At 41.4% G+C, this 24507-nt stretch overlaps 2 protein-coding genes across 4 annotated transcripts in view; one reads left to right on the plus strand and one right to left on the minus strand.

The window, feature by feature from the left end:
- The window catches only part of LOC128886107 (heterogeneous nuclear ribonucleoprotein K), a 111298-nt gene extending 87963 nt beyond the window's left edge, over positions 1-23335 (minus strand). The window contains exon 1 of one of the 3 annotated variants that reach the window (XM_054140688.1): positions 23216-23335. The gene's annotated coding sequence lies outside the window, so the exon portion shown is untranslated. Of the gene's footprint in view, positions 1-6265; positions 6825-23215 lie in introns of those variants that run through there. The other 2 variants (XM_054140694.1, XM_054140690.1) reach the window with 2 other exon arrangements.
- A 276-nt stretch (positions 23336-23611) lies between these two features.
- LOC128886480 (uncharacterized) lies at positions 23612-24475 on the plus strand. Its single transcript, XM_054141408.1, has 3 exons — positions 23612-23761; positions 23863-24269; positions 24338-24475. Exons 1-3 carry the CDS (start codon positions 23725-23727, stop codon positions 24458-24460), a joined length of 567 nt encoding a protein of 188 aa, XP_053997383.1. The 5' UTR covers positions 23612-23724; the 3' UTR covers positions 24461-24475.
- The last annotated feature ends 32 nt before the right edge of the window (positions 24476-24507 follow it).

The raw sequence follows: 24507 nt of genomic DNA on the forward strand, positions 1-24507 counted from the left end.
AACCCGTTGCAGGAGAAAAGGAAAGAGCGAAACCGACGAGGAAGAATGGCAAACTACTGTGGGACGACGCATCTGTCCGAGCATATTTGATATCCACCCTCTCTCCTTCGACCGACGACGCCAATCCACCCTCCCCTCCAACCCCCTGGCGCTCTCTAGACGTCGCTTTCTCTCCGTACTCTACGTATATCCATCGTCTCGAGGGATTATGTACAGGTGAACGCGGTAAAAGAAGGCTACACGATTTCATGAATTTTCCTTTTAATTCTACCATCGATTTAAAATACCCTCGAGTATGACCACCTTCGGAAGAATAGACCCACGAACATGTCTGAACATAAATTCGAATATCTTAATAATCTTTGTACCTTCCACAATTTGTGTTGAAAAATGCCTAAATTTTCCTCGCAATGTTTCAAAACATTATTTTTTAAATTCATGATACATCAAGTATGGAGGAGTACGACGACCTCTGACACAGTTGGCCAATAACGTAGATTTTTAAACATAAATTGGAACACCTAAATAATTTCTATATCCTCTAAAATTTGTATTGAAAAATGCCTGAATTTTCCTCGAAATTTTTTAAAACCTCATTTCCCACCTTGACGCGTCTCTTTAAATATGCCTACCTACAGCTTTCTGTTTCATTCATTTACACGACTAATTCAGCGCTACTATAAAATTAACAACAAGTTGCATTATATATGTCGCCGTGAGGAGAGCGCAAAGGGCTGGGAAAGTAACGCGTAATTGGTATGGGCGGAAAATGATTAAGCGGGGTCGGAGGGGAAGCGCACGTGGCCACGAAACACACAGGATAGCTCAATTACCATTTTTCTTCTCGTTCGGTGTTCGAGAGGCTTGAAATTGAACCTTGTTAACCATAAAATTACGCACTTTGTCGGTTGCGTTTACCGTACGAGTGGTTTAAAATTGGTTCTATTCGCTGGTCGTTTGACAGATTCGATTTCGAGGCAAATTGGAACGCTTAAAACCTAAATGTTAGCTGCACGGTCCACGAGACAAAGAGAACGCGATCCCAGAATTAAAAGTAAGTGAAAATCACGTACAGAGGATTTTCTACTCGTTGGAGCTCATAAATAAATTATTACACTCCGGACATTATCAAGCATTTTTTTCGTAAATGTATTCTTCTCGATTCTTTTTCTTTCACGCGATACTGGTTACAGGTAATTTCTCTCATCATTTAATTTTGACGATGTTCCTTTCATTACTTAACTTCTGTTTCACGTATTCTCGTAAAATGTCGCGTTAGAAATATGGCTCTCCATTTTTCACTTTCAACGGAGGTTAATTACTCGCAGCCAGATTGACTCATTTCATATGCCCCATTACTCAACAATCAGAGCGGAATGTTTCGCGTCCTATCTCCCCGCAATATCCTGCCCTAGTATGCGACGACTTCACCTACGTGCCCATCCTTCTACGGTACGTGCAACCTTCGTGGTAATTTACCACCGAAGGATGCGGGTAGCAAGTGTCACGCTCGGTTGAAACACGGATTCAGGCCGCTGGAAAATTTATGAGCCGAGATTTCGTCTAATAGCGGACCGTGTAAAAAGTACGACACCTGTGGAAAGCTCGATATAATTAAACCGACTGAGTCGAGTGTGTTTGCACTGAATTAGAAACTCTCAAGGGCTCGGATAGAGTCGCAGCGATTTATCGAACCGTTCCACAGCAAGTGTGCAAAAATTCGTAGCGAAATTGAACAGGAATTTGGTATATTCTTAGGGAAAAACTTAAAGGGAAAGAAATTCGTTTCCATTTAAAAAATGGGGCGCTTTTATTCGCGATTTTACTTCAGATCTTCAGATACAGAAAAGAAATAGAAATATAAATGGAAGTACGTTTTAATTCCTCAACTGTGTAACACGTACTGCTGATGTTTTATGACCTTTTGCATTTATGTACATCTGAAGACTATTCATAATCATGATACACCGAGCCATCAATCTCTCAGAATTACCTCCAGAATATAAATTGTTCCCAAGAGCGTCCACCAATCGTAATGTCGCGGCAATTATTCTCTGAACGCCACTTACACATAACTATTATCCCCCGAGCCTGGCCGCGATATTTAATTCCACGTCCAGCAGGGCGCAGCCCTAATTCAGATTCGCGGAATGAACGGCTGGCCGATCCATTATCGATGCGCCAACAACCCGTAATTAGAAAAGTACGAAGGCAAAGTGTTGCATAAGTTCAAATTGTCGGCTAAGTGTGTCCGCGTGATCGATCGTCCGAGTTGACGACGCGAGAATGCCATCCGTAATGAGGTCGGTTTTACGCGTTTATGGCATAATATCGCGGCCGTTCCACGGTGTACATTACTATGAACAAATTACGCCAGCACAGAAATATTCGATTCTGTCCCGGTTGCTCGAACTACGGCCAAGGAGTGCTCAATAAGTGATAAGACGAACCAGCGAAAGGTTGCCCCCACCACCCCCTCCCACCCATCGAGCACGAAAAACGGCGTAGGATAAAAGGTGGACGATTATGGAACGAGCGTAATGCCACGAAACGGAAATATTTATTAGGAAATAAATGCTGGAAAGTTTCGAAGATGAGAGGTCGAAGGGCGTGGTTAACTGAAAATAAGTTGAGGGCATGAAGATATTTCGTGGATGCAGTCACAGGGTTGTTTTTATATTGAATATCGAGCTTTCTATCGCTTGGGATATAACAAAGTGTAACTGTTGGTGAATGGAGCCTCTCTAAAGAGTCTGATATTGGTGTACGAGGTTCAAAATGTGGTGGGGATAACCTGAATCTTTTATTAAACGAAGAAATAGTGTACTTCGTTTGATATCGAACTGGATGATCTATAAAAATAGACTTTCGAAAAGAACATCTAAATTCACACACGTTCCCCAATTTACCAAGCGATACGGCGTAATCCCTCACCAAAACCTCCCCAGTAGACTTATTCCCACAAAAAGCTTCCAACAGGTTCGAACGTCCAATTTCCCCGGAAACGCGCGTCGAAATTACAGCTTCGTAGTTCACGAAGGCCCGTAAAACGGCACATTTACGAGCCACAGGACGATCTATAAATATCCCCCGTCGACTATCGAGTCAAGGTAGAGTTTTGCATCCGCGGTGAGCGAAATAAAGGAGGAAGTGTCTCGATCCAGCGTTCTCAGACTGGCGCCAGCGCGGCACGGCGATCTGTAAAACGTCTTGCAAATCAAACCGCGCGTCATCGTCGACGATTACTCGAGGGATCAACCATAGCTCGAGTCGTACGATGCATTCCTACCAACGGTACGCTTTTTACCCATTACGGAACACGTAATCGCATTCTTTCCGGGCACCGCGCCGCCATTTTCAATTCGCGCTCGCGGAATTACCTAACGCGACGGTTTCGAATGCAACGCGCCCCCGACGATGTGTGTATTTCCTTCCTTTCGTTTCCTCTTTTTGCGTAACATTCCACCATCGCCCATGTCGTTGGCACACCTATGTCGCGCGTTCGCGCCTCCCGCTGTACTTGTCGCGTTATCTAGGCGTCCCACATGCGCCACTCTTCTCCACTCGCGCCAAAGAGGCACTGAAAAACGCGGCTGAGTTAAATTCCCTCGCCTAAGCGAGCTCTTCGTGCGCGTTCACGCGCTTTAAACCGCTCCCAGACGTTGCGGTTAAACGCCGTCGTTCTCATTTTTGTTTTCGAAGAGTTTTATTTACAGTTTCATTTGTGTTTGCAGTTTTAGGGTTGACGAGCTTGGAAGGGATACAGAAGAGCTTGGTTATTTAAACACTTCGGTGAACTTCAAGTTATCCAAACTTGGCAGGAACTGTCGACTCGACGTACACTCGCAAAAACAACCCCCCAGGACGGGTTCCCGCGGGGTAGTTGCAGAGTTTGGGGCCGAGTCGAGTGAAAAAATTTCGCCAGATCAAAAGTCGCGTCTTCTTGGGGTGGGCATGTATAATATCCTGCCGAACGAGGCTTGAATAAACGCTCGAGAACTGTGCAGAAGAGGAGGGCGCGGCTCAAATTTTAACAAGCACGTACCCGTTAACGAGCGTCTCAATTAAAGCCGATATGAGTGCAAGATGACCTGAAATCGTATGACTCGCCCACTCGACGGCACCCACACGTCCTTCGCGATCTCGACGAATGGTCTAGACGTCCCTATCAAACACTCGATGAATTGACACTGAAGCTACCGATCAGCGTGTCCCATATACCTCAAACTTGTTAAAATCGGTCGAGTAGTGGTCGCAAATATAAAGACTAATTGCAAAAGTAAAGAACTAATTTAACGCGTTGACTGCCACGATGCTCACATATGGGTGACAAGGATTTTCATTGAGGAATAAATAAATTAATTCCGAAGGCGAGGTGTCGAAGAAAATTGATTTCGATAGGATTGGTAAATTCTAAAGATAATTTCTAATTATATAGAAACAAAATTGCTTGTTGGAATTTTCACGATTATCAGTCTGGCAGTCAACGTGTTAATTGACGACGTTCTACGTGAAAATTTGAACAACACAACCTCGGAGAAAAATCGAAAATTGCGGTTAATTGTCGAAGGCACCGTATCGAAACGACGACAGATGTTTAAAAAAAATACCTGACATAAGGTGTTCGCCAACCGTGGTCGAAACGAGTTCGTACAAGAGGAGCGGTGGGGGAGTCGGTTCGATTCTCTTTCGCAGGGAACCGATCGTTTGATGTAACATTAAGGCAGTACTGGAAACAACCGAACAGACGGAAAGGCGGTTCTGTTGCGAGGACAGCGCAACGAGTGGCACGCCATCCTCAATAATTCAGAGACGGTTCTATCTCTCGCAGTGGAGTCACTGCTACCGTGGCCACTGTGCTGGAGGAAACGCGACGAGGAGATAAGCAAAATTTCATTCGAATGACATTTTATTGAAAGCAACATAAAAGCTAGATACCAAATAGCGTATTAATTACGAAATGAACAATTTTAGGTGGCCTCCTATACATCCAAGTATCTACAAATTTAAACTTCCACCTCTGATTTCAATTTTTCATTAGCGAAAAGCTTCAAAGCTTCGAAGCTTTAAGGAAGCAACGTAGAATGTCCTTTCATAAAGGAAACTTTGAGGAATAAGCGTGGCTGACGATAGAGGAGGCTATTGTTCATTTTGAATTGGCTGCTTCCAGGTTCAGATGTATTGATCTAACCAGTTAGAATAGCGAATTTAACGAGCGCAGATTGTTACGTTGGGCGCTTTAATATCGTTTCCATTGAATCTGCGAACTGGTGTTGCCTTGGACGATAATGGGCCTTAATAGAATATCGTTGTTTGTGTAACTTCGTTACTGCGAATTGCGGAATAAAATTGTTCCGTCGGAGCAGTAATTGTTGCGATAAATTTCAGTGGATGAGGATTAACGTTAATTGAGATGGTATATTTATATTGGAATATAATTTTTTATGTTTATCGGTGTTTCGATCGTCGACACAGGCCAACTAAGTACCACTGGAGTGCGGATATTGGAAAACTGAGCACTTGTATCGGTTACGATTCGAGCACAATATTTATTTACAGTTACAAAAAAAAAAAAATCATTAGCTTTTTAACACTTCGTTTTACGCTCACTGCTCACCGAGAGCAGAAATCGAAGTGTCTAATTATTTTATTGTCGATTTCACAAACACTTGGCATACCAAGTGAAAACGAAGGAGCAACAGAGTCTTGTTAAATTCAAATTAAGTCGAAATGGCGTGCTTAAAGTATCAAGAAGATTCTCGTCAAGGGGCCCACCGTGTGTAACGAAGAATCAGAAACTAGATAACACCGTATTCCGCGATGAAGTTCCAATTAGACGAAAATCAATAACACTGAAAGGAATCTCTGCGTCGGTGGAACTTCGCGAACAACGGAAAACAACTCGACGACAGAACTGGAGTAAAAGCTCGTTAATTTCAATTAATTGGAGAAAGACAACCGGAGCCAGAAGGAACGTCAGTTCGACAAAATTTTATTGACGTTAAAGATTCACTGAAGTCTCTTGTTTATTTGAATGTTTAGCATAAGAAAATGATATCTCGAACACTTTCGATGTCGCATAATTTACAGATCAGAGAGAAAAATACATTAATCCCTGTAAACATTGAATAATAATTGTGAAGAAATAAAACTTTTAAAGAAAATACTTTTGCTCGAGTGAAGCTATGAGAAGATTGTCTTGGATTTTATTTAATCACGAGCCATAGTCTATTGCGGGTCGTTTGAACAAAAAACCAACAGTTACCCTTCCGACTCCTCAGAATTCAGGTCGCCTGTATCGCGAGTGGTTGCCCTTTAAGCCCTTCCGTGCCACTTTTCGGATCGTCGATCTCACTTGAACGCGCGCATCCCGCCACAAGTATCCTGACTTCGCAATAATTCCACCATCCGCCCTCTGAGCTTCGTGTTATCGATCTGACCGCGATAGAACATCCCCTTTCCGTACGCTATCGTACACAGATTTCCCTATTACCCGCCACTTTGTTACCTGTATAAAAAAAAAAAAATCTTGCTGAGTTAAGCCAGGAATTCATTCCAGGAAACGACCGATCCCATCTCGAATCGCTGGCGCTCGGCCACCGAACTTCAAAGCGGTGCTGCACAAGTATCTATACAGTAACCAGTGGGGATGATTCTTGGCGTATATTCGGGCTAAAATCTTTGCATATAACCGAGTTCTACTGTACTTCGACTGTACTTTCCTTCCATCGACTAAGCCAGACCCAGCTCTTACGCGAAAGTAGACCATAGATTAGTAGCTAAGCCTGATTCAAGACTCCCTGTGTTTCTTTCTATCATCGAGGTTGAGGTTAGTTATTGTTATCGTTATATAAGCAGGCATGGAACATCTAGACACTTTGTTGCATTCTTTATTGTTACTGCTACTAGATACGCCAGCTGGCATTGACGCGAAAGCAATTTCGAAAACTCGGAATTACAAATTCTCGTTTCACCAAGCGATGTTACATTACCAGTCACCTCAATTCACGTGCAATAAATAGTTAAACGTGCTATGTTAAATTTAGATTAATCATTAGTCTACAAGTAGGTCGATAAATATTGTGATTATTACATTTCACGAAAGAATTCTAATTTTCCATTTCAATTATGTTTATGGAATCGCAAATAACCCGAGACACGCGAGGTGTATCCTTTTTAAAGAAAGAGAATTCAGCACCGAAGAGGTTAAGCACGCACGCGAATCCACGGCCTCATTCCCGTCGATTGGCTCCTGGCATTTAAATGGGAATCTCGCGATATACACGAGGATCTTTCAGCGGTTAAAGAGTTCCGCGTGTACGCAATATGTCGAAGTTCCACGCGGATGAATGAAGTCTACGAGGAGGATCGTGAGAAAACGTGGCTCTTTGTTCCTATCGCTTTCCGTCGACATGGAAAATTTCCTCCTCTCGGTTCACTACGTTCTAAACTCCCGTAACTGCGTAAAAGTCATGCATTCAGAAATTTTCTTGCTAATCATTCACCCAAACAATTACGAACTCATTGGAATGCCAAATTGTTTTCGGCATCCAAATTATATTAACACTCGGACATTTGGAAACGTTAAATCAATCTCCAGTGCTTCATTAATTCATATTTACAAAGCAATCAACAAAATGCTCGATATATTAACGCCGTCCAATCGAATGTTGATTTCATAACAAAAAGCTTGTTAATCGTTGCCAAACAATAACATTTGACGAAATTAATAATCGTTCGAACAAACGTTTACTCTCAAAGACATGTAAATAAAAATAATGGCATTACTAATAGAACTTTATCCACGAACCACGACGATTAAAGGACGAAGGAGGAATTCACGCAGAAAAGAATTGAATCGCTGGGGGGGGGGGGAAGAAACTGGAAAAACAGACGAGATATTTGCCCATTTAATCGTGACGAAGCACGTACCGGCGAGGAAATTGCTTTAACGACATTAATCCTTTGTTTTTAAGGAACACGTTTCTGTGAAGCGCGGAGAGAAATTTAAACAAGCGCCGAGGAATTTTTATTTGGAACGCTGCAACGGAGAGGACTCACCAGACCAGACGGTTATTTACCCGCTCGAGACAACTAAAAAACCGAAGGTAAACTAACCCCCGGCAAGGCTTGTACGCTTACCCGGTAAATTAGCTGAAAAGCAGCTTCAATTACGAACTTTCTCATCGGCCTTGTTGGTTCTTAGTCTCGCCGAAAATCGGGAGATCGAATTATAAGTAATACCACGTTTGCAACCACTTTCGTTCATTTTCTATACCACACTCATCATTTTCATATAAATATTTGTCAATATTTACACGTATTTACTTTGTTCGACATAACTTAAGAATTTCAATGTTTACAACCCTAATACTAACAATATGTGATATAACGTGTTAGAAGGTATTCACTCCAAGGGTTGAAAAGGTGTGCGCAAGAGTAAGCCAGACGTCGCGTTCGGTGGGAATTTTCGAGGGAATCTGAATGAAAGTATTTGATTCATAATGAGCCAGCGTCGACGTCCCGTAGTTTCCAAGTCGGTGCCAGAGTCTCTTTGAAATGTTAATTCTAGCCATTACGTGCGATCTTGGCACACTGACCACTTTAGTTTCGCCCGTGAATGGGGGACCCAGCGCCGATTCTCATTTTCATACTCGACTGGTTAGGAACCGCGATCCCTCCCCATTATCTCGCATAAAAGAATCTCTTCAAGTATAGAAACGAGCAAACCTTTCAATCAAAACAATGAAGCATTCTATCGTCACAATATTATAGACATTTAGAAATCTAACCATGCAACACTTGTCTACATTCTTCGCCAAACCTCGACTCTATTTAATCTACTCTTCACTCTATCGATTCATTCTTCTAATCCACCTTCTTCATATTTAACGAGGTATTAATTTCATTCGCGTAAACGTCCCTGACAAGCCTAACAGCGATGCAATCGCAAACGCAAATGATCGTCCGCCCCCTGCCCCCCCCCTCCCCCCTGGGTGCGTTAAGGACGCGCGGATCAGGAACACGGCTGAAAGTGAAAGCGAAAGTTTCGCACCCGCGAAAGCGAGAGGATCCGCCGGTTGACAAGGTAGCGCAATGGCAGGTTCAAGGTCATCGAAGATGGAGAACCGATTGGGAAATGAGGACGGCTGCAGCTGCCCTCGCGCGCGGGACGGTGCACCTGTGGGACCCGCCCACGTTCCTCTTATGATCGCCGTTGCGAAACATTTAGGCGCGATCGCTTTGAGAAATCGAGAGTCGAAGATCTTTTAAACCCGTACTAGAATCGAAGCGCGAACTTGCTTAATGCATACTGTCACCGGAGAGTGTACTTTCGTAATTTTGCTAGTAATGGTACGTAACTGTCGTTTAAAGTCTTCACGCTCGTGGTCACATATGTGGACGTTTATGTTTTTATAATTATAATTACTGTCAATAATAAAAGGAACAAAAGTTTGATAATAGCAAGAAAAATCGTCTCTGAAGAGATTAAATTAGAAGATTGTACTTTCGAATATATGTTATCAATATATGTATACACGAACTAGGCTATACTTTCATAAATGAGTGAGTGTGCGAGTTTGAGATTTATAAGACATTCTTTGCATTCATTTAATTCTTGCTTTACGGTACTTTGCATTCACTTGCATACCTCTCTTCATCATTCTCTGGTATTCCTATATGTACTAATCTGTTGGGCTCCACTGGGTCCTCCATAGCTCCGGTACCTCAGGATTGCTAAACCCGTGCTGTAGCTACAAGACAGCTACAGCCCCTGAGGGCTTGGTAAACGAGTGAGTTAACAAGTGAGTGTATACATTAACAAATAAGTGTATATATTCACTAATTACCCCGATAAAAGTACACAGGTATCATTCAATTCAAATGATTCAACCCCTCTCCTCTTCGGAACCTTTAGAATACACGTTACACTTCAATCGCGAACTAAGTCAACTCATACATTCACCACTAAGTGTCTGCATGTACTACCCCACTGAAAATTGACAACATACGACTACTCCACCTCGTTTTAACCCAACTTGCGATACACTTGAACCCATCGCTGGAAATGACTGCCACTCTACCGGGAGCGCGATCGATCCGCGACCCGGGAATCGAGATAGATCGCGGAACGCGTGCCGATTATTCAGGGCTGTTCTTTTTCAGTCCATTCATCGGTTCGGTAAACATCGCCAGACAGTCATTACTGTCGGAAGCCTTTAATTGAAGCACGCCGACGAGAAGCCACGAAAGCGCCGCGTATTTACGGGACCTCGCAATTTCTTGCGACTTTTCCGCAAAAAGCTCGTACGCCTATCCGCTAATTAACGTTAATTACTCGCGCCGGATAAGAAGGGTCTGTAGCATTGAGTCGCTCCAATTGCTTGTCGCGAGCGTTCGATTGTTTCTTTTCCTCTTATTGTTTACCTTTTTCCCGATGAAATTGTGTTTACAGTAATTATAAGAATTCTTGGAGAATTAATTGTAATCGATGCCTGTTTGCTTTTCCTTTTCTATTTTCGTCATTGATCGCTGCTCTTCGTTACTTTTTCTTTGGAACTTTTGTATGGAATTTTCGCGACCGAGATACTCGAGAATTACGAGATCTCCAAACTACCTTGATTGGAGTTACAGGAATTTTTTAATCCACTCACAGAACTATGTTTGAAATAAAAATTAACGAATGCGTTCATGCAACAGAGGTTTCCATGTTATGAAAATAGTTTTTTATTAGTTGATAACGAAAGCCATCGTTCTACAATTGTTTATTTATGCCAATTTGGAAAAGTTTACTTTGGCCAGTCGGAGGGACCGAATTACTCGTGTTCGAGAAAATTGAAATCCAACCGTGATGAAAACCGCAATTCTACGCGTCGTTCGGTTAAATACGTTTCCAATTTCGTTTAAACGTTTGAAAAAAATCACCGAACCGTTCCTCCCCGCCGTTTCAGCTTTTTACACTTATTTTTCACGTGAAAACGAATCCAACCCCCGAGTGGTTCGCGGGGAAAAAAAATTAACATTCAGATACTTTCTCCTCGTTCGGTCATGCACGGTCAAACGATTTAACGGTACTTTGCGGTTCAAAGGGCTTACGTCGCAGACGTGGACATAATTAGACGCGGTAACAGATAAAAAGCGAGAAGAGAGAGAGAGAGAGCTCAAGAGAGAAGAAGAGCCAACAATTACGAATCCTTTTACTATTTTGGAGAAATAGGGAAAAATATTAGTGGAACCTTGACCAAGACGAATGATTAAATAAACTATGACCGATATCGCCCGGTCGGATAATACATATAAATATTATTCAATACTGTTCGCGTAAACAGAGGGAATACAACAATATCGAAATCCTTCGCCAAACGTTACCATACGTGTACCAGCATCCACTGCAATTTGCTGCAATAACCACGGCTGATAACGCAATTACCAATTGCCGTCGCAACATTACTTCCACTAGCAGCGAATAATAAAGCCAGTGGCAGTAACGGTGGTAATCTGGTATCCATAACGGCAATAAGGTTAACAGCGATTAATAATCGCGAAAGCAGCAACGGCACCAGGAGAAAAAGTACGACGATTAATCGACTCGTAGATCTATACGCGCGCTGTAAATTCCCGACCGCGTAATTTCAATCTACGAGGATCTAACCGACCGTGTGAAATTTTATTCATTACTTCGCGTTTATCTCGCATAAACGATGAATGTGTTCCGCGCGCTATTCCGCCGCTAATGATGCAGCGATTCAGGGTGAAAAGGGAACCGTCTAGTAGCGAAACGTGATTACACGTATGAAACGAGGGACGATGATTCGAAACAAATTTCACGCGTTCGATGCTTAAACGATGAAAGTCGATCCCTAAGGTGACACCGCTTAATCGAAAAATGCCTTAAATCGCCAGATAAATTGCATTTAACTCTCGATTCTTCGAATTTTAAATTTTCACGATGCTCCAACAAAACGTTTTTCACTGCTAATTTTATTCTTCAAATTTAAAATCTGAGGGATAGTATAGTAGATGGATTGCCCCTCGTTTCTTTTTATATCTAGATCTCCAATTCCTCTGAACTTTAAACTTTCACGATACGTACTTCTACAGATAAATTCAAAAAGAAATAATGAACCACTTCGTTTCGACCGCTGCTCGTGCACCAAGCAGTAAACTGTTTACCCGCGTTACTCGAAACGTCAAGGCGAGATTGTCGGACAGAACCACGCACGTACGAGCGGCATCAAAGCGAACGATCGTCGCGGACGTGCTGCCAGGAGAATCTGCGATCATCTACAAAAATCGTACCCGTCCACGAGAGGGACCAGAGAGGACAAGGAATCGTGGGAATTTGTCGAAGCTCAGCTGCCAGGGAGCCCAACGGCAATTCGCATGAGAGAACGTGTTAGAAGCATAAAATTACCCCTACATCGCAAGAAAACTTGTGGTACAGTAGTAAATTTTATTTCATCTACTGAAAAAGAATATATTCTCTTAATAATATTCTTAATCTACAAGGAAAAGTCCAGACCTCCGTATATTCCCTTAGAATTATTTTCCAAAGAAGATTCTATTCTTGAGCAACCGAACCACCTGTTCCTAAGCCAACGTGCTCCGATTTATGATCCTCAAAATAGATACCAAAGGTACCCATGGAATTTCAATAAGAATCCCAACTATCGAGTAATTAGTTGAAGAACGCTACGGAGAAAATAGTATAAAAATAGTGGCGGAGCGATGACGAAGTAGCCTCTGTCCAAGTCTGCCCTAACCGAGCGGTGCGTGGCTGGATGCGAATCGCGGCGGCGTTCTCCAGCGGTAGAGACCTAGATCAACAACGAACGACACCGCCAATCGCTGCATTCCATCGTTGTAAAAGTACACACGTCGCGCTTCCAAGGACTACGAGTCGAGGGAAGAGGTGGCGAGATTCAAAAAGGGAAACTCTGAGCCGCGGCAGAGGGACCCGAACCGTGGTATGCGATGTCGCAATTTTCTTGAGCAATGCAAGCAGCTCGATCGAATGAATATTCACGGGCAACGAGCTGCAGGCGTTCTCCATAATGGAGAACACGGTCCTCGGAGTGGGAATCTCGGAATCATCGAGACAGGAAAACGATAGAAAATTTGTTACGTAAGAAGACGAAGTAATTTCTTTGATTTGACATCAGGGAATTTTCCAGAGACATTTCTCGAGGAAATAATTTGAAGAATGAAAATTAGAACAAAAAGGACTTGACGATGAATACAGATCAACTAAAGATGAACAAACCAAAATTTGATTTAATAGTTCCGTCGTTAGAGGAGATAGAGCAAAGGTTCGTTCAGGTATTTTCAGCAATCGTTTTAAAAAAACCATCGCAAGTAACGTATGTACGTATAAAAGAAAGAAAAGGTACACGAGGCAATTACTATCGACCAAGGACCAATTCATGCCATAATTAAGATCAGAGATCCCCAGGTGGCTCATCAGAGAACAGGGAAAAGACAGCGAGAGACATAAATGGGTACAAATGGCGAATCAACTCGTCCTTCCCGGTCGAGAATCTAATAAATACTGGTAATTAGATCGATTAGTCGATTGCTGCGCGGCTACGCTTGCTTTCTCTTGGACTATTAATTAAAATACAACGCTAATAACATGTTCACCTTCGTCGAAGCTGCGCGAACCTTTCTCTTCTCGTTTCCCTCCGTTATCATCGGTATCCTTTACAAGGGAACAGACCTTATCTTTATTCCCAAAATTCAATCATAAAAATTCTATACCCTTCCTCGTGTTTCATGCAACTGGTTACCTCGATTATTGCAAGGGTCTTCAACCTCGATTCGTGCAATAATCGAGGTTTTACATAAATTCCTTGACAGAGTTTCTTCGCCACTTTTTGTTCGAACAAATTGCTGCGTTCGCTCTGCCCCAAGCAATCGGACCACCAAGATGTTCGGAGCCGTTTTTAATCAATCTCCGGGTCTGAAAAGCGTCAGCGCGACCGCTTTCGCGCCTCATCGAGCAAGACAATACCACTAAACTCCGCCCGATGCTTCCCGCTCCATTAACGTCGCAACTTCCCGCTCTAATTTAAACTATTTAGTAGCCGGAGTTGCATAAAGCATTATTACCCTCAGAAGTTTACGGTGGAGTCGCATTATGGGTAATGACGCCTCGGATAATTAGTTTCGCGGGGTTAACATCGGCGTCGGTGCTTGTCGGAGAATTTCAAAGAATTTAAACCGCAGGGAGGAAAATTGTAAATAAAACTAGGTGTATTAAATTTCGATGAACGCTCGAGAATAAATTTCTTGAAGAAGAACGTATTAGATCGCTTGATGAAGGTGTGGAAAGTGTTGCCGGTGTCATAAGTATTCGTATCCTCTATTGAAGAAATTTGAGAATATTAAGAATACATAAATAAACCTCACACATGTACAGTAATAAATGTATTTGGAAACATCAAACCTATCCATTAGTTTAGACAAATGTCTTCGATAAACATAAACGGTACGAATACTTATGGGATTGACTGTGATTCCGATAAAATTTTTGGAGCGAATTTAACGAATTTGTCTGTTCTTTCGTGGAGACTATTCGAGAGATATCCAAAAACTGCCATAAGCCATTGAACCGGTTAGAGGTATTGCAACACTCGCGTTACCTAAACGCCATCTAAATTCCGCTTTATTACGCCGTTAGACGCAAGAATGCCGTAGCGAAGAACATCGGTGTTACACAACGCACATGCCATTTCGTCGATCACAACCGTGATATTGAAAAAACACCTGCTACCATTGCGCAATCACGTTGCTAGCTCTTCGTTCCGATTCTCAATTACCTCTTCCTAGTGTTACAAAACAGCAATCGCGGGAACACGCTCGACAAACAAATGACTCGGTTCAATCGATGAACCAGAGTCAACGTCGGAACTCCGTAACGCTGGACCCTTCTCACGGTGATTGTTATATCGAATGGAAAACAAAAATAACGATCGAGAGCCCAATTTGTACGCTCTGGCGTTGAATTGACCAGGTGCAAACGAACTCGCGCACTTTTTGTCCAAAATGGAGTACTGTCGTGCAAGAAGTGAAACTTTATTATCGTCAGGCATCGAAGTCATTAAAGTCAGTGTCGTCACAGTTGTCACACTCGCTACAGTGTTTGTTATACAATCATTGACATCATTACATTATCGTATACGATCATCATCGTTATACGATAAACATTTCTTTAATCATCGTCAGTATCGTGGCGTCATAATCACTCTCATCATATGGTCATTGTTATGTATTTATCAGCTTCATTGCCATCGTGTGGCCTCTGTCCCGTTAATTATCACTAGTATCATAGCGTCATAGTCGCAGTCATCGTGTAATCACACGCAGCCATTTACAGTCTAGCGATTGTAAACAACCCAGCGTTAAATACAACGCAGATATCCCCTGGATCCGCCTCTAACTGTAAATGGAGCGTTTCAGGTATGCATAACAATTCGTTAGTAAACAAACGGGCGTTAGCATCAGCAAGGCGTCGCGATGCAACCGTTTAAATCGATTACGCAAAGAATGCGTAGAACGCGGCCGAGCGGAACAGAATTTTCCTTTCGGGTTGACGCGCTCGCCTAGCGAGAAAACACACGAGGCAACGCGACGCGCGCACTAAAATGTGTCATCGATTTGCTGACTTTCGTGGCGTGCCAGTTAACCACATGGGTTCGAGGAAAACACTCTCCCAGGTGAAGTGAAACTCGTCAAACACAGCGCGTAAATGGCACAGATCCGAAACGACGCGCACCCAAATGGAAAAACGTGCGTCTCTCTCCCGATAAGGCATCGAAACGATTATCTGCGCGTTTATACTCTTTTCTCACCCCTAAACATGTTCACCGGTGTACATAGGGGAGGACTGCCTATCACAGTGCTTCCAAACCTCCCTTGTGTTACTTGATTGAACTATGTTATTAAACCTTTACGGATCGAATTTTGTTCTGCGGGAAACTTGCAAGGCATTTATTGTAATATTTCATGTCATTATTGATTATCTTAGAGAGATTATGTAATTAAGACGTGTACGTCATCTTATAAAGAAACTAAAATTAATTTGATAAATCTCACAAAGGGTTGAACTATCGTTTATAAATTTATATTACTCGTTTTCAAAAATACTCTAGCGTATGTGTGTGAAAAATCCTTTAAAGAATAGCCTACTTTGAGTTATTTGTGACCCCCGATACTGAGGAACTATTGTTAGAAATGAATGACAAAGAGCACCCATAGTTACTTTTTATAGAAATCTGGCTTGACTTTCGAGCTTGAAAAATCATCAATCGCCCAACATAGAAAAACATTTTAAACTCGTGTATGACAGACAATGCTAAAAATAGAGCGCCATTTGTCAAACAGAAGCGACCGTATAAATTATATACACACGAAGCCAAAGTGAAATATTTCAGTGCAAGATTTACAGAAAAAGTAAATAAATTATTCAGCTGTACTTCGGTAAAAAGGAACAAACTGTACATAAAACCACTTAAACGATAGCTAAAACTCTAGGAGAATTCAAAAACAATAAAGAACTCAACGACCTCAAAAATGTTCGCATACCTTTTGCATAATCCGTGTTAATTAATTTTATCTGGTTTGGTAGATGAGTTACAGTCACCATCAAAGTAAAATTTACGCGATAATTATGCAGAGGGACGAAATGATATGCGCCACTGATGCTTTGATTAATATCAGGCGTAACTGAATAACGCAAAATTCTGAAACGCTGTCCCGCGTGGTTTTAATTGACGTTGTCGTCATTCACGCGACGATTCCCTTTCGTTTGGACGAAGAAAAAGTAAATAACGTTACGAAACCGCCTATCTGGTACTGCAACTTCGGATGCAACAAAAACTGGAAAGCATTCAGGCCAAAGTAACCCGCATTTTATGCAAATCGAGAGTCAGGTGGGATAATTAATTCACAGAAGCACGCGCGCAATCCGTAATTCATACGATTATTTACTTTATTATTCCAATTCACGTGTCCTGTATTTACGAACACGCTACCGAGTTTCCAATAACCGTGCACTGAACGATTAAAAACATTCGACGATTAATTTTTCTTCGTGCAAATTATCATCGACGATCAAATAAATAGTTTCAACGCGACATTGCAAAAATGAAACCTCGAATAAACTGAACGTTTTGTTCGAGGGGAAAATCTGGAAAAACATTTAAATTAATTCGGAGAGATAGCTACGTTCGGAATATTGTTTTTCATCTATTGCTACTTCGAATCGAGAGTTACTCTTCCCTTTCTATTTCCCATTTCTATCCTAACTTTTTTTTTACCAAAGCTTCAAAGCACGATAATATGATATTCTTTTTCGCATGTTTTTTTACTCTAGTCTGGCGTCTCGAGTTGCATTTCATTTTTCGCGAAACCACTCTCGTTACTGACCTTGGTTACGCCATCCGTCGCGCTGATGGAATTACAGACTCAACATGCTTCTTGTGCATCGCGATGATGTTTGAATTGCACCGGGGCGCTAAGTACTTTTGCCTGTCTACGAATCGCTCGCGTGTTTAATTGCCGAACGATCGATCGTCCTAACAGGACGAACTGCCTTCGTCGCGTTCAACTTTTACCCTGCACAATTTCGCAACGATAGGGAATTAATGCAACGAGTTCAAAACCAACGACTTTCGAATAAAGCGTGTTATTAAACTCTAAGTCAATTTTCAATGGTAGGATTAGATCGATATTTCTTTAGAAACAATAACAGTGGGGTGGGATTCTTGAAGGTATGGACGTGCAACCAGTGCAGAGATATTACAGATGGAGTGCTACAGTTAGAAAGAGAAAGAAGATGGTGGTACCCTAGCTGTCTCTATCTACCAAGGAATATTTATATCATTTCCATGCTTACTTCTAATAATCACGCGTTCATTTTACATTCGTACTAGTAAAAGCACAAATATAGATGAAGGACCAAATTCATTTTGTCTTTCTAACGATAGGACATTTCCACCTGCAAGCTCACGTCTCGCCCTGCTCTGTCTATAACATATTTATGATCACCGGCAATGGAACGCTCCATGGAAACCAAATGTCAATAATGTGTAGACCGCGGATCTTTATGGAAAATGAGATCTTTGCAAAAGAACCTACACGAACCGGATCTAAATAGAAATGTATTTTATTCTGCAAATATTATAACATGAACTTTACTTTCAATCTTTTTTTACACTCTTGTGTATTGTTTGCATTTTGTAGGTTCTTGCACATTCAAATTTCCTATGAATGCATAAACATCCGCAGTCTGATAATACGTCTATAACAACGAATCTACGAGCGCCAAACTGTGTAAACATTCGAATAGAATGTTGTAAAAGTTTCAGTCGTAGACCAAGTCATCCTTTTCCCCGTTTCCATCGTTTTCCACAAGGTGGTGCGTGCCCTCAGCACGCGTGCTCGCGTGACAATGGGCGTGCGTGTGAACTCACGCGCTCACCTACCCCTCCTGCACGCCAATCCCCCACCCCTGACCGAACTACCCTCTCGACGAAGCGTGTGCCAGCGGTAATGTTTGCAGTCACAAGTTGGAAAGTTTTGTGATGGCAACCCCGAACGACCAGTTACCCTGGTAACGCTTTGTTGTGCCATTGTGTCGAACGGTGGATCCACCCTGCCCCGCCAATGCCCCCACCCCCTCACGCGTTGCACCCCCTCAACGGTCACCCACACATGGACTCGACCTAACCCTACTTGACCTAGCCCAAACTGTCCTTCTCCCGACGCCACCCTCCCTGGATCATCCAGGACAGAATGACGGGGTTGCATTTCCCCTGGAGCAATTTGCCCGTTTCCCGTAGGATGTTCGATCGGCTGGCTCTCGAATTATGAATGACGACTGGGTTAGGTTCGACGGAGAGGATTACCGAAGGGTGCGAAAGTGGGCCATGGATGGGCGAAATTCTTATCTTGATCGGAACTTTAGAGAAATCAGGGGTTCGATAACTTTTGATTTGTTATTTATTGAATGAGTTTCTTGAAATCTACCTGAAACTGTAGCTAAACGATAGCGTTAGGTATCATCAACTAGCCCGTACGTTCCGCCTAAGAATAAAAAGTAACTAGAGCAAATTTCATCGAGCTTGGACAGAAATTGTAAGAGTTGCATTTGGAAAATATCACGTTACCCGCCTAAATTGATTCGGTTGTATCAAGCTCCGTTACGTAATCGATAGACTGGAATCTATGTCTGATTCGCCAGAACTTTCGAGGCACGTAAGAGCGAATGAATCCATATTAATTGCCTCGAAACCGCACCAGCAAGGACCGAATTGAATAGCACAATGGAACGTCCGACAACGTAATTAGCGATTTAATTGCCTCGCGCAAACGAACCCTGTTAGTAGTAGTTATCGTTAGACGGAAGTAATACGCGCGTTAGAGTCGAAGTTCACGGCGAGGCGATCGGAAGATACGGATATATCGTCGAAGGACAAGGAAATCGTTAATACGCGTGAGATAGTCCGATAATGAACCGACTAGGGATTATAGAAATTAGCGATCCCGAGGTTCACTCGATAATGACTACTCCCTGCAGCCGTCGCGCTTCGTAGCATTCTGGACCAATTTGAACTTGGAAATAATATCATCGATAATTCGATGAAGGATTGCCTAATTATTTTCACTTTCAATCTAAGAAAAAAACATCATCACTCTTTTGACTATCTAACATCTGTTGATCGAAGGTGACCTTCGTCATCTTCCTCTTTCATACTCGAAAATTCTAATTCTGTAACCTATAACTCATACACGTCCGCGTATATAACCTACAGTGGGTGTAGAAAGTATTCGTACACCGATCAATTTCCAAAAAAACTGTGTAAAATTGTAATTTATTAACATATTTCTTATAAACAATGACATTCTACATGTTCTAGGAAATCTCTAGAATAAATAGATTACAAAAAAAAAATAGCTGTTTATGTAAGTTGCGAAATTAACAAGAAAAAAACAATTAATCGATAGAAATATTGAAGCAATAAGTATTCGCACAACTGTTTAAAACTACTTTACTGGAAATTTGATGTTTTCTAATTCGCACGGAGCAATAAACTAATGTGTTTACGTTACAAACTCTGCTGTAAATGGTTGAAGAATCGTACAAATACTAATTGCTTCTATACTTTCACCCACTTTTCGCATTTTTTTTGTTAATTTCACAAATTATATCAACTAGTAAATGTTGTTTGGACTATATCTATCTTAGAGACTTCCGAGAATATGTGAAATATCATTGATTATAAAAAAAGAAGTTAAGAAACTACAATTTCACACAAAAGTTTTTTGGGAAATTAATCGGTGTACGAATAGATTCTACACCCACTGTACAAGCATTCTGACCGGTCCATGAAGAATGTAAATGCTTATGTAATCGTTAAGAGATTGGTGTAAAGTTATATGTTCTAACAAATGAAATAGAGATAACGTTTACTTCGATTTAAAATGCTCAAGTGCTCGAACATGATAGGAAAAATGAGTCAACAGAGCCATCTAAAATAATCGCTCGAGGCAATTCTGAAATAACACCACAATCTACATCGATAAGGAAAAAACCTTGCCTTTATGGATGACTATGTCTACATCGATTCTCGAAATGGGACGTGCGTACCTCGAAACACGAAGTACTTTATCTTTTGGATTATCGTACATTGCGCGCAGTGTTACTGGTGACATAATTCTGAACAAAAATATTCAAGTGTCAACTTAAATAATTTCAAATGTATCATCGGTAAGACTCGTGATAGCGATGCCCTCTACTTTGGAAAGAATTGCACTAGATAAACAATATTTGCACGTACTGTCACAATCGTGTCCAGCAAACATGTTTTCAACATTCAACCACCAACTGAATCTCCATGATGAACTTTCCCCGTTCAGTCGTGATACGAGCAGACTTGTCGGGACTCAAGGTCACGTTCGTTGACATGTAAAAACCCTAATCCTCGACCTTAACGAATCACAACCGCTTTCGATTCACGCAGAGAACATATTTCATCGCAAAACTTAGTCGTAAGCTATTCAAATTGTGTAACCGATACCTCGCGCAATAAATCGATCGCTTTCAGCGTGCGTTGAATCGTTATCGTAAAATTTACCTCGAGACGCGTTTTCATTACGGCTTGTGTACCGTCTAACGATAATGGGAAACACTCTATCGAGCAACGTATAGAAAGAACATTATGCAATTGGACACGTGACATGCGGCTATTGTATCACTTGTTACGGGACAATTTTTCATGTACAGGGTGTCCCAAAAATGTTGTAACACCTTGAAAGGGGTGGTTCGGGAGGTGATTTGAAACAACTTTTTCCTTAGCGAAAATGTTGTCCGAGGCTTCGTTGAAGAGATATTAACGGAAAACACTGACCAATCAGAGCGCGAGGATTCCGTTGGACCGGCCGCGGTAGCGAAGGCTACGCGCTGAACGGCTGCGCTCGTACGTGAACAAGTGACTCGACCCGTATCGAAGGACATTGGACGCGGCCGCTCCAACGGCATCCTCGCGCTCTGATTGGTCAGTGTTTTCCGTTAATATCTCCTCAACGAAGCCTCGGACAACATTTTCGCTAAGGAAAATGTTGTTTCAAATCACCTCCCGAACCACCCCTTTCAAGGTGTTACAACATTTTTGGGACACCCTGTATTTGCGAGTCCTATCCGTCAAATAACAAATTACGTAACGAGAACTCGCTGAAAGGACGCGAAGAAATCGTCGAATTACCGACTAAGACGAGGACAAACCGTCGACGGTTCCTCGGTGATGTTATCCCGAATGGAAACACGTTTGTGTCATCATTAACGCATTAAGAGGAGCGTAAATAGGTGCGACGTAGGTACAGGGAATTCTAAAAGTATCTATAACTTCCACATTGCAAATATGTACGTAACTTATCACAGAGTAAACATAAGGAAAGGTTGGTAAATAAGTCTATATCTATACCTATCTGAAGATTCATGTCTAAAAATGCAACTTAAATAAAGGAATAGATTTTTAGGATTTATAGTTACACTAGACATGCAATATCTTTGTTCTTTACTAAACTATTTCTATAATTTATTAAAGAGTGTAAAAATGACACCTAATCAATTTCCTACCCTTACTCTAAAATATCCCACGAATTTCAGGACATTTTTCTATCCATACAAATTCTGAAACCTCACGAATTACTCACCAAGACCACGCGTAAAATTGGAGCGAGAAACGACTTCAATTTTACGTAAAAACGTAAGTCCCATTTTCTCAAGCGCTAAAGAGAGAAGGCTCTCAAACTAAATAACGTTATCTCGAACGTACGATGAATTATTTATTAGTTTATCTCCTGTATGCTCGCAATGGCCAAAGTTACGATATACTTTTGAAACTCGCTGTAAATCCGGTTCTTATCGAGCAAGATAACGTTCAGAAAAAATATGATTAAGTCGTTACGTTCCATGCGGTCGATTCATCGTTTACACGATGTAGGAAAAATAGATATCTGCTAGATGGAAAGATGCCGCGTGCACGTGTTTACGCGAGCACGAGACAAAAAAATTCGTAAAATTTACGTATCGTGGCATGGCCGAAATTATTGACTCGAATGTCGGTACGCACCGTCTAAAAATGCACGGCGTAGTATCGCTACTGGAAAAGCAACGAACTCGTTAAGCTTGATTCCCACAAGGAACAACCACGCTGAACAGAAAATATACTCTAAACGCGAGCAGTATTAACACGACGAGTTGAAACTTTAATTTTCATTGGAATAGTTAATGTTCGTACGCAAAATTTATGTTTCATCGTAATAGAATAGAAATATAGTTAATTTGTAAAGTGAGTATTCACGCCAGAAATTGGAGTGAGCGTCACTGAGCAATAGTACGAGTCAACCTTTGTCGTGGTCGACATATAACCTCAACGAGTACGCCGACACTTCGGAAGCGGTTATTGTTGCTAAGTAATTGTCGACGAGACAAAACATTGGCAAAATACGATGGAAAAAAGGTTGAAGTGATTGGCACACGGCTTGACCACGCGCACGAAAGAGGGCTGACTCGACGCGCGAGGGTCAGAAACTAACCCCCAAAAAATGTTCCACCGGGACGAACCACTTTGCCGGCATAATCGAAAGAAGCACACGAATTTCGCAGATTGTACATAAAGAACATTGAAATATAATGTGATTTTCGACTCACCCAATGCGTGGAAAGATTCCAGAACTCGGTAAACCGGATCAATTCTCACTCACAAACACGAAACTTTACAGCAATCACGATACAATGGCGAACAGCGGGTGCGTAGCGGGGACTGAGCTAACGCTCTTGCCATCTACCGGCTTTTACAGCAAGTTACCGACAGAAAGAACTTGCGTGACTGGTCCATTCCGACCAACCAGGAAGCAGCGTCAGTTTAGGCGGGAATGGTTTGGCGCGCCAGCGGCCATGTTGGTTTTCCGTTCGAATCGTGCTGTAGTCAAAAGAAATATTTGTTAAAATTTAATTACCGTTACGATTGAGAAATACATGACCGTTAATCGCTCATGGAGATTCATTAATAACTTAATAAATTTTTAGTCAGTCGTAATCATTATTCGTTATCTAGATAAAAATAGAAATATTTAAATTCACAGCGTAATCGATCGATTACTTGACTAAGATTAATCAGTTAACACCAAACTACTGTTGACAAATATTACGTAATAAAAATGAGCTACGAAAATGAAAAAGATAAACCTGACATTGGTATTATATGTAGAAAATTAGTTTCTACCTTCTTCTTACAATAAATATCGATGCAAAAAGCAACTAAAAATGTAACAGAAATTTCAATGTTTTCTAAATAGCAACAGGATTCAACGACATGCAACGAACCTTGAATACATTCGATTTAGGTGAAATAAAAATGACAATAGAACACTATAAATCAAAATTGGTTGAATGTCGTAACGACTACCAGTCCACGGAGATGGAGATCTTCAACGTGAATCATATGGCAAATAAAGGATTATTTATACTGAAAGACATGGAAATAAAATACAAAGATCTCGAGGTAGAGTTGGATAAAGTCCACTGTGAATATATAAAATGTGTTCAGAATGTAAACAATTACGAAGAAACTGTTCACCAAAAAGTTAATTCTTTAACACTAAAAAGAGATAACTTGAAAAAAGAATTGACGGACTTAAAGAATGTTGCAGATGAAAATGACAAAAAATTGATAGAAATAAGAAATATGATCACCGTTCAAGAAGTACGTAAATTTTTGATGTATATTACTTCTGCGCGTTGGATTAAATCTTTCTGCGGTCGTATTTTTAGAAAAAAAACATCGCGCTGTTACGAAAATTGAAGAAAATAGTGGAAAGGACAAGCATTACGCCAGATTTGAAGGGAAGAGCAAATGCAATTCTATCTGATCCTAGAATCACTAAACGTTTCTAATTAAATTGTCAAAGGGAAAAGATACAGTATAATAGCAGTACTTATTT

The sequence above is a fragment of the Hylaeus anthracinus genome, unplaced genomic scaffold, assembly GCF_026225885.1.
Source record: "Hylaeus anthracinus isolate JK02 unplaced genomic scaffold, UHH_iyHylAnth1.0_haploid 11982, whole genome shotgun sequence".
Classification (NCBI taxonomy): domain Eukaryota; kingdom Metazoa; phylum Arthropoda; class Insecta; order Hymenoptera; family Colletidae; genus Hylaeus; species Hylaeus anthracinus.

Bases quoted from the DNA above. Each gene is read 5' to 3' on its own strand.
- LOC128886480 (XM_054141408.1), top strand. From the start codon at position 23,725: ATGAGCTACGAAAATGAAAAAGATAAACCTGACATTG. The intron at 23,762-23,862 runs GTATTATATGTA...TTTTCTAAATAG, and splicing joins AAAAGATAAACCTGACATTG to CAACAGGATTCAACGACATG. The intron at 24,270-24,337 runs GTACGTAAATTT...TCGTATTTTTAG, and splicing joins ATATGATCACCGTTCAAGAA to AAAAAAAACATCGCGCTGTT.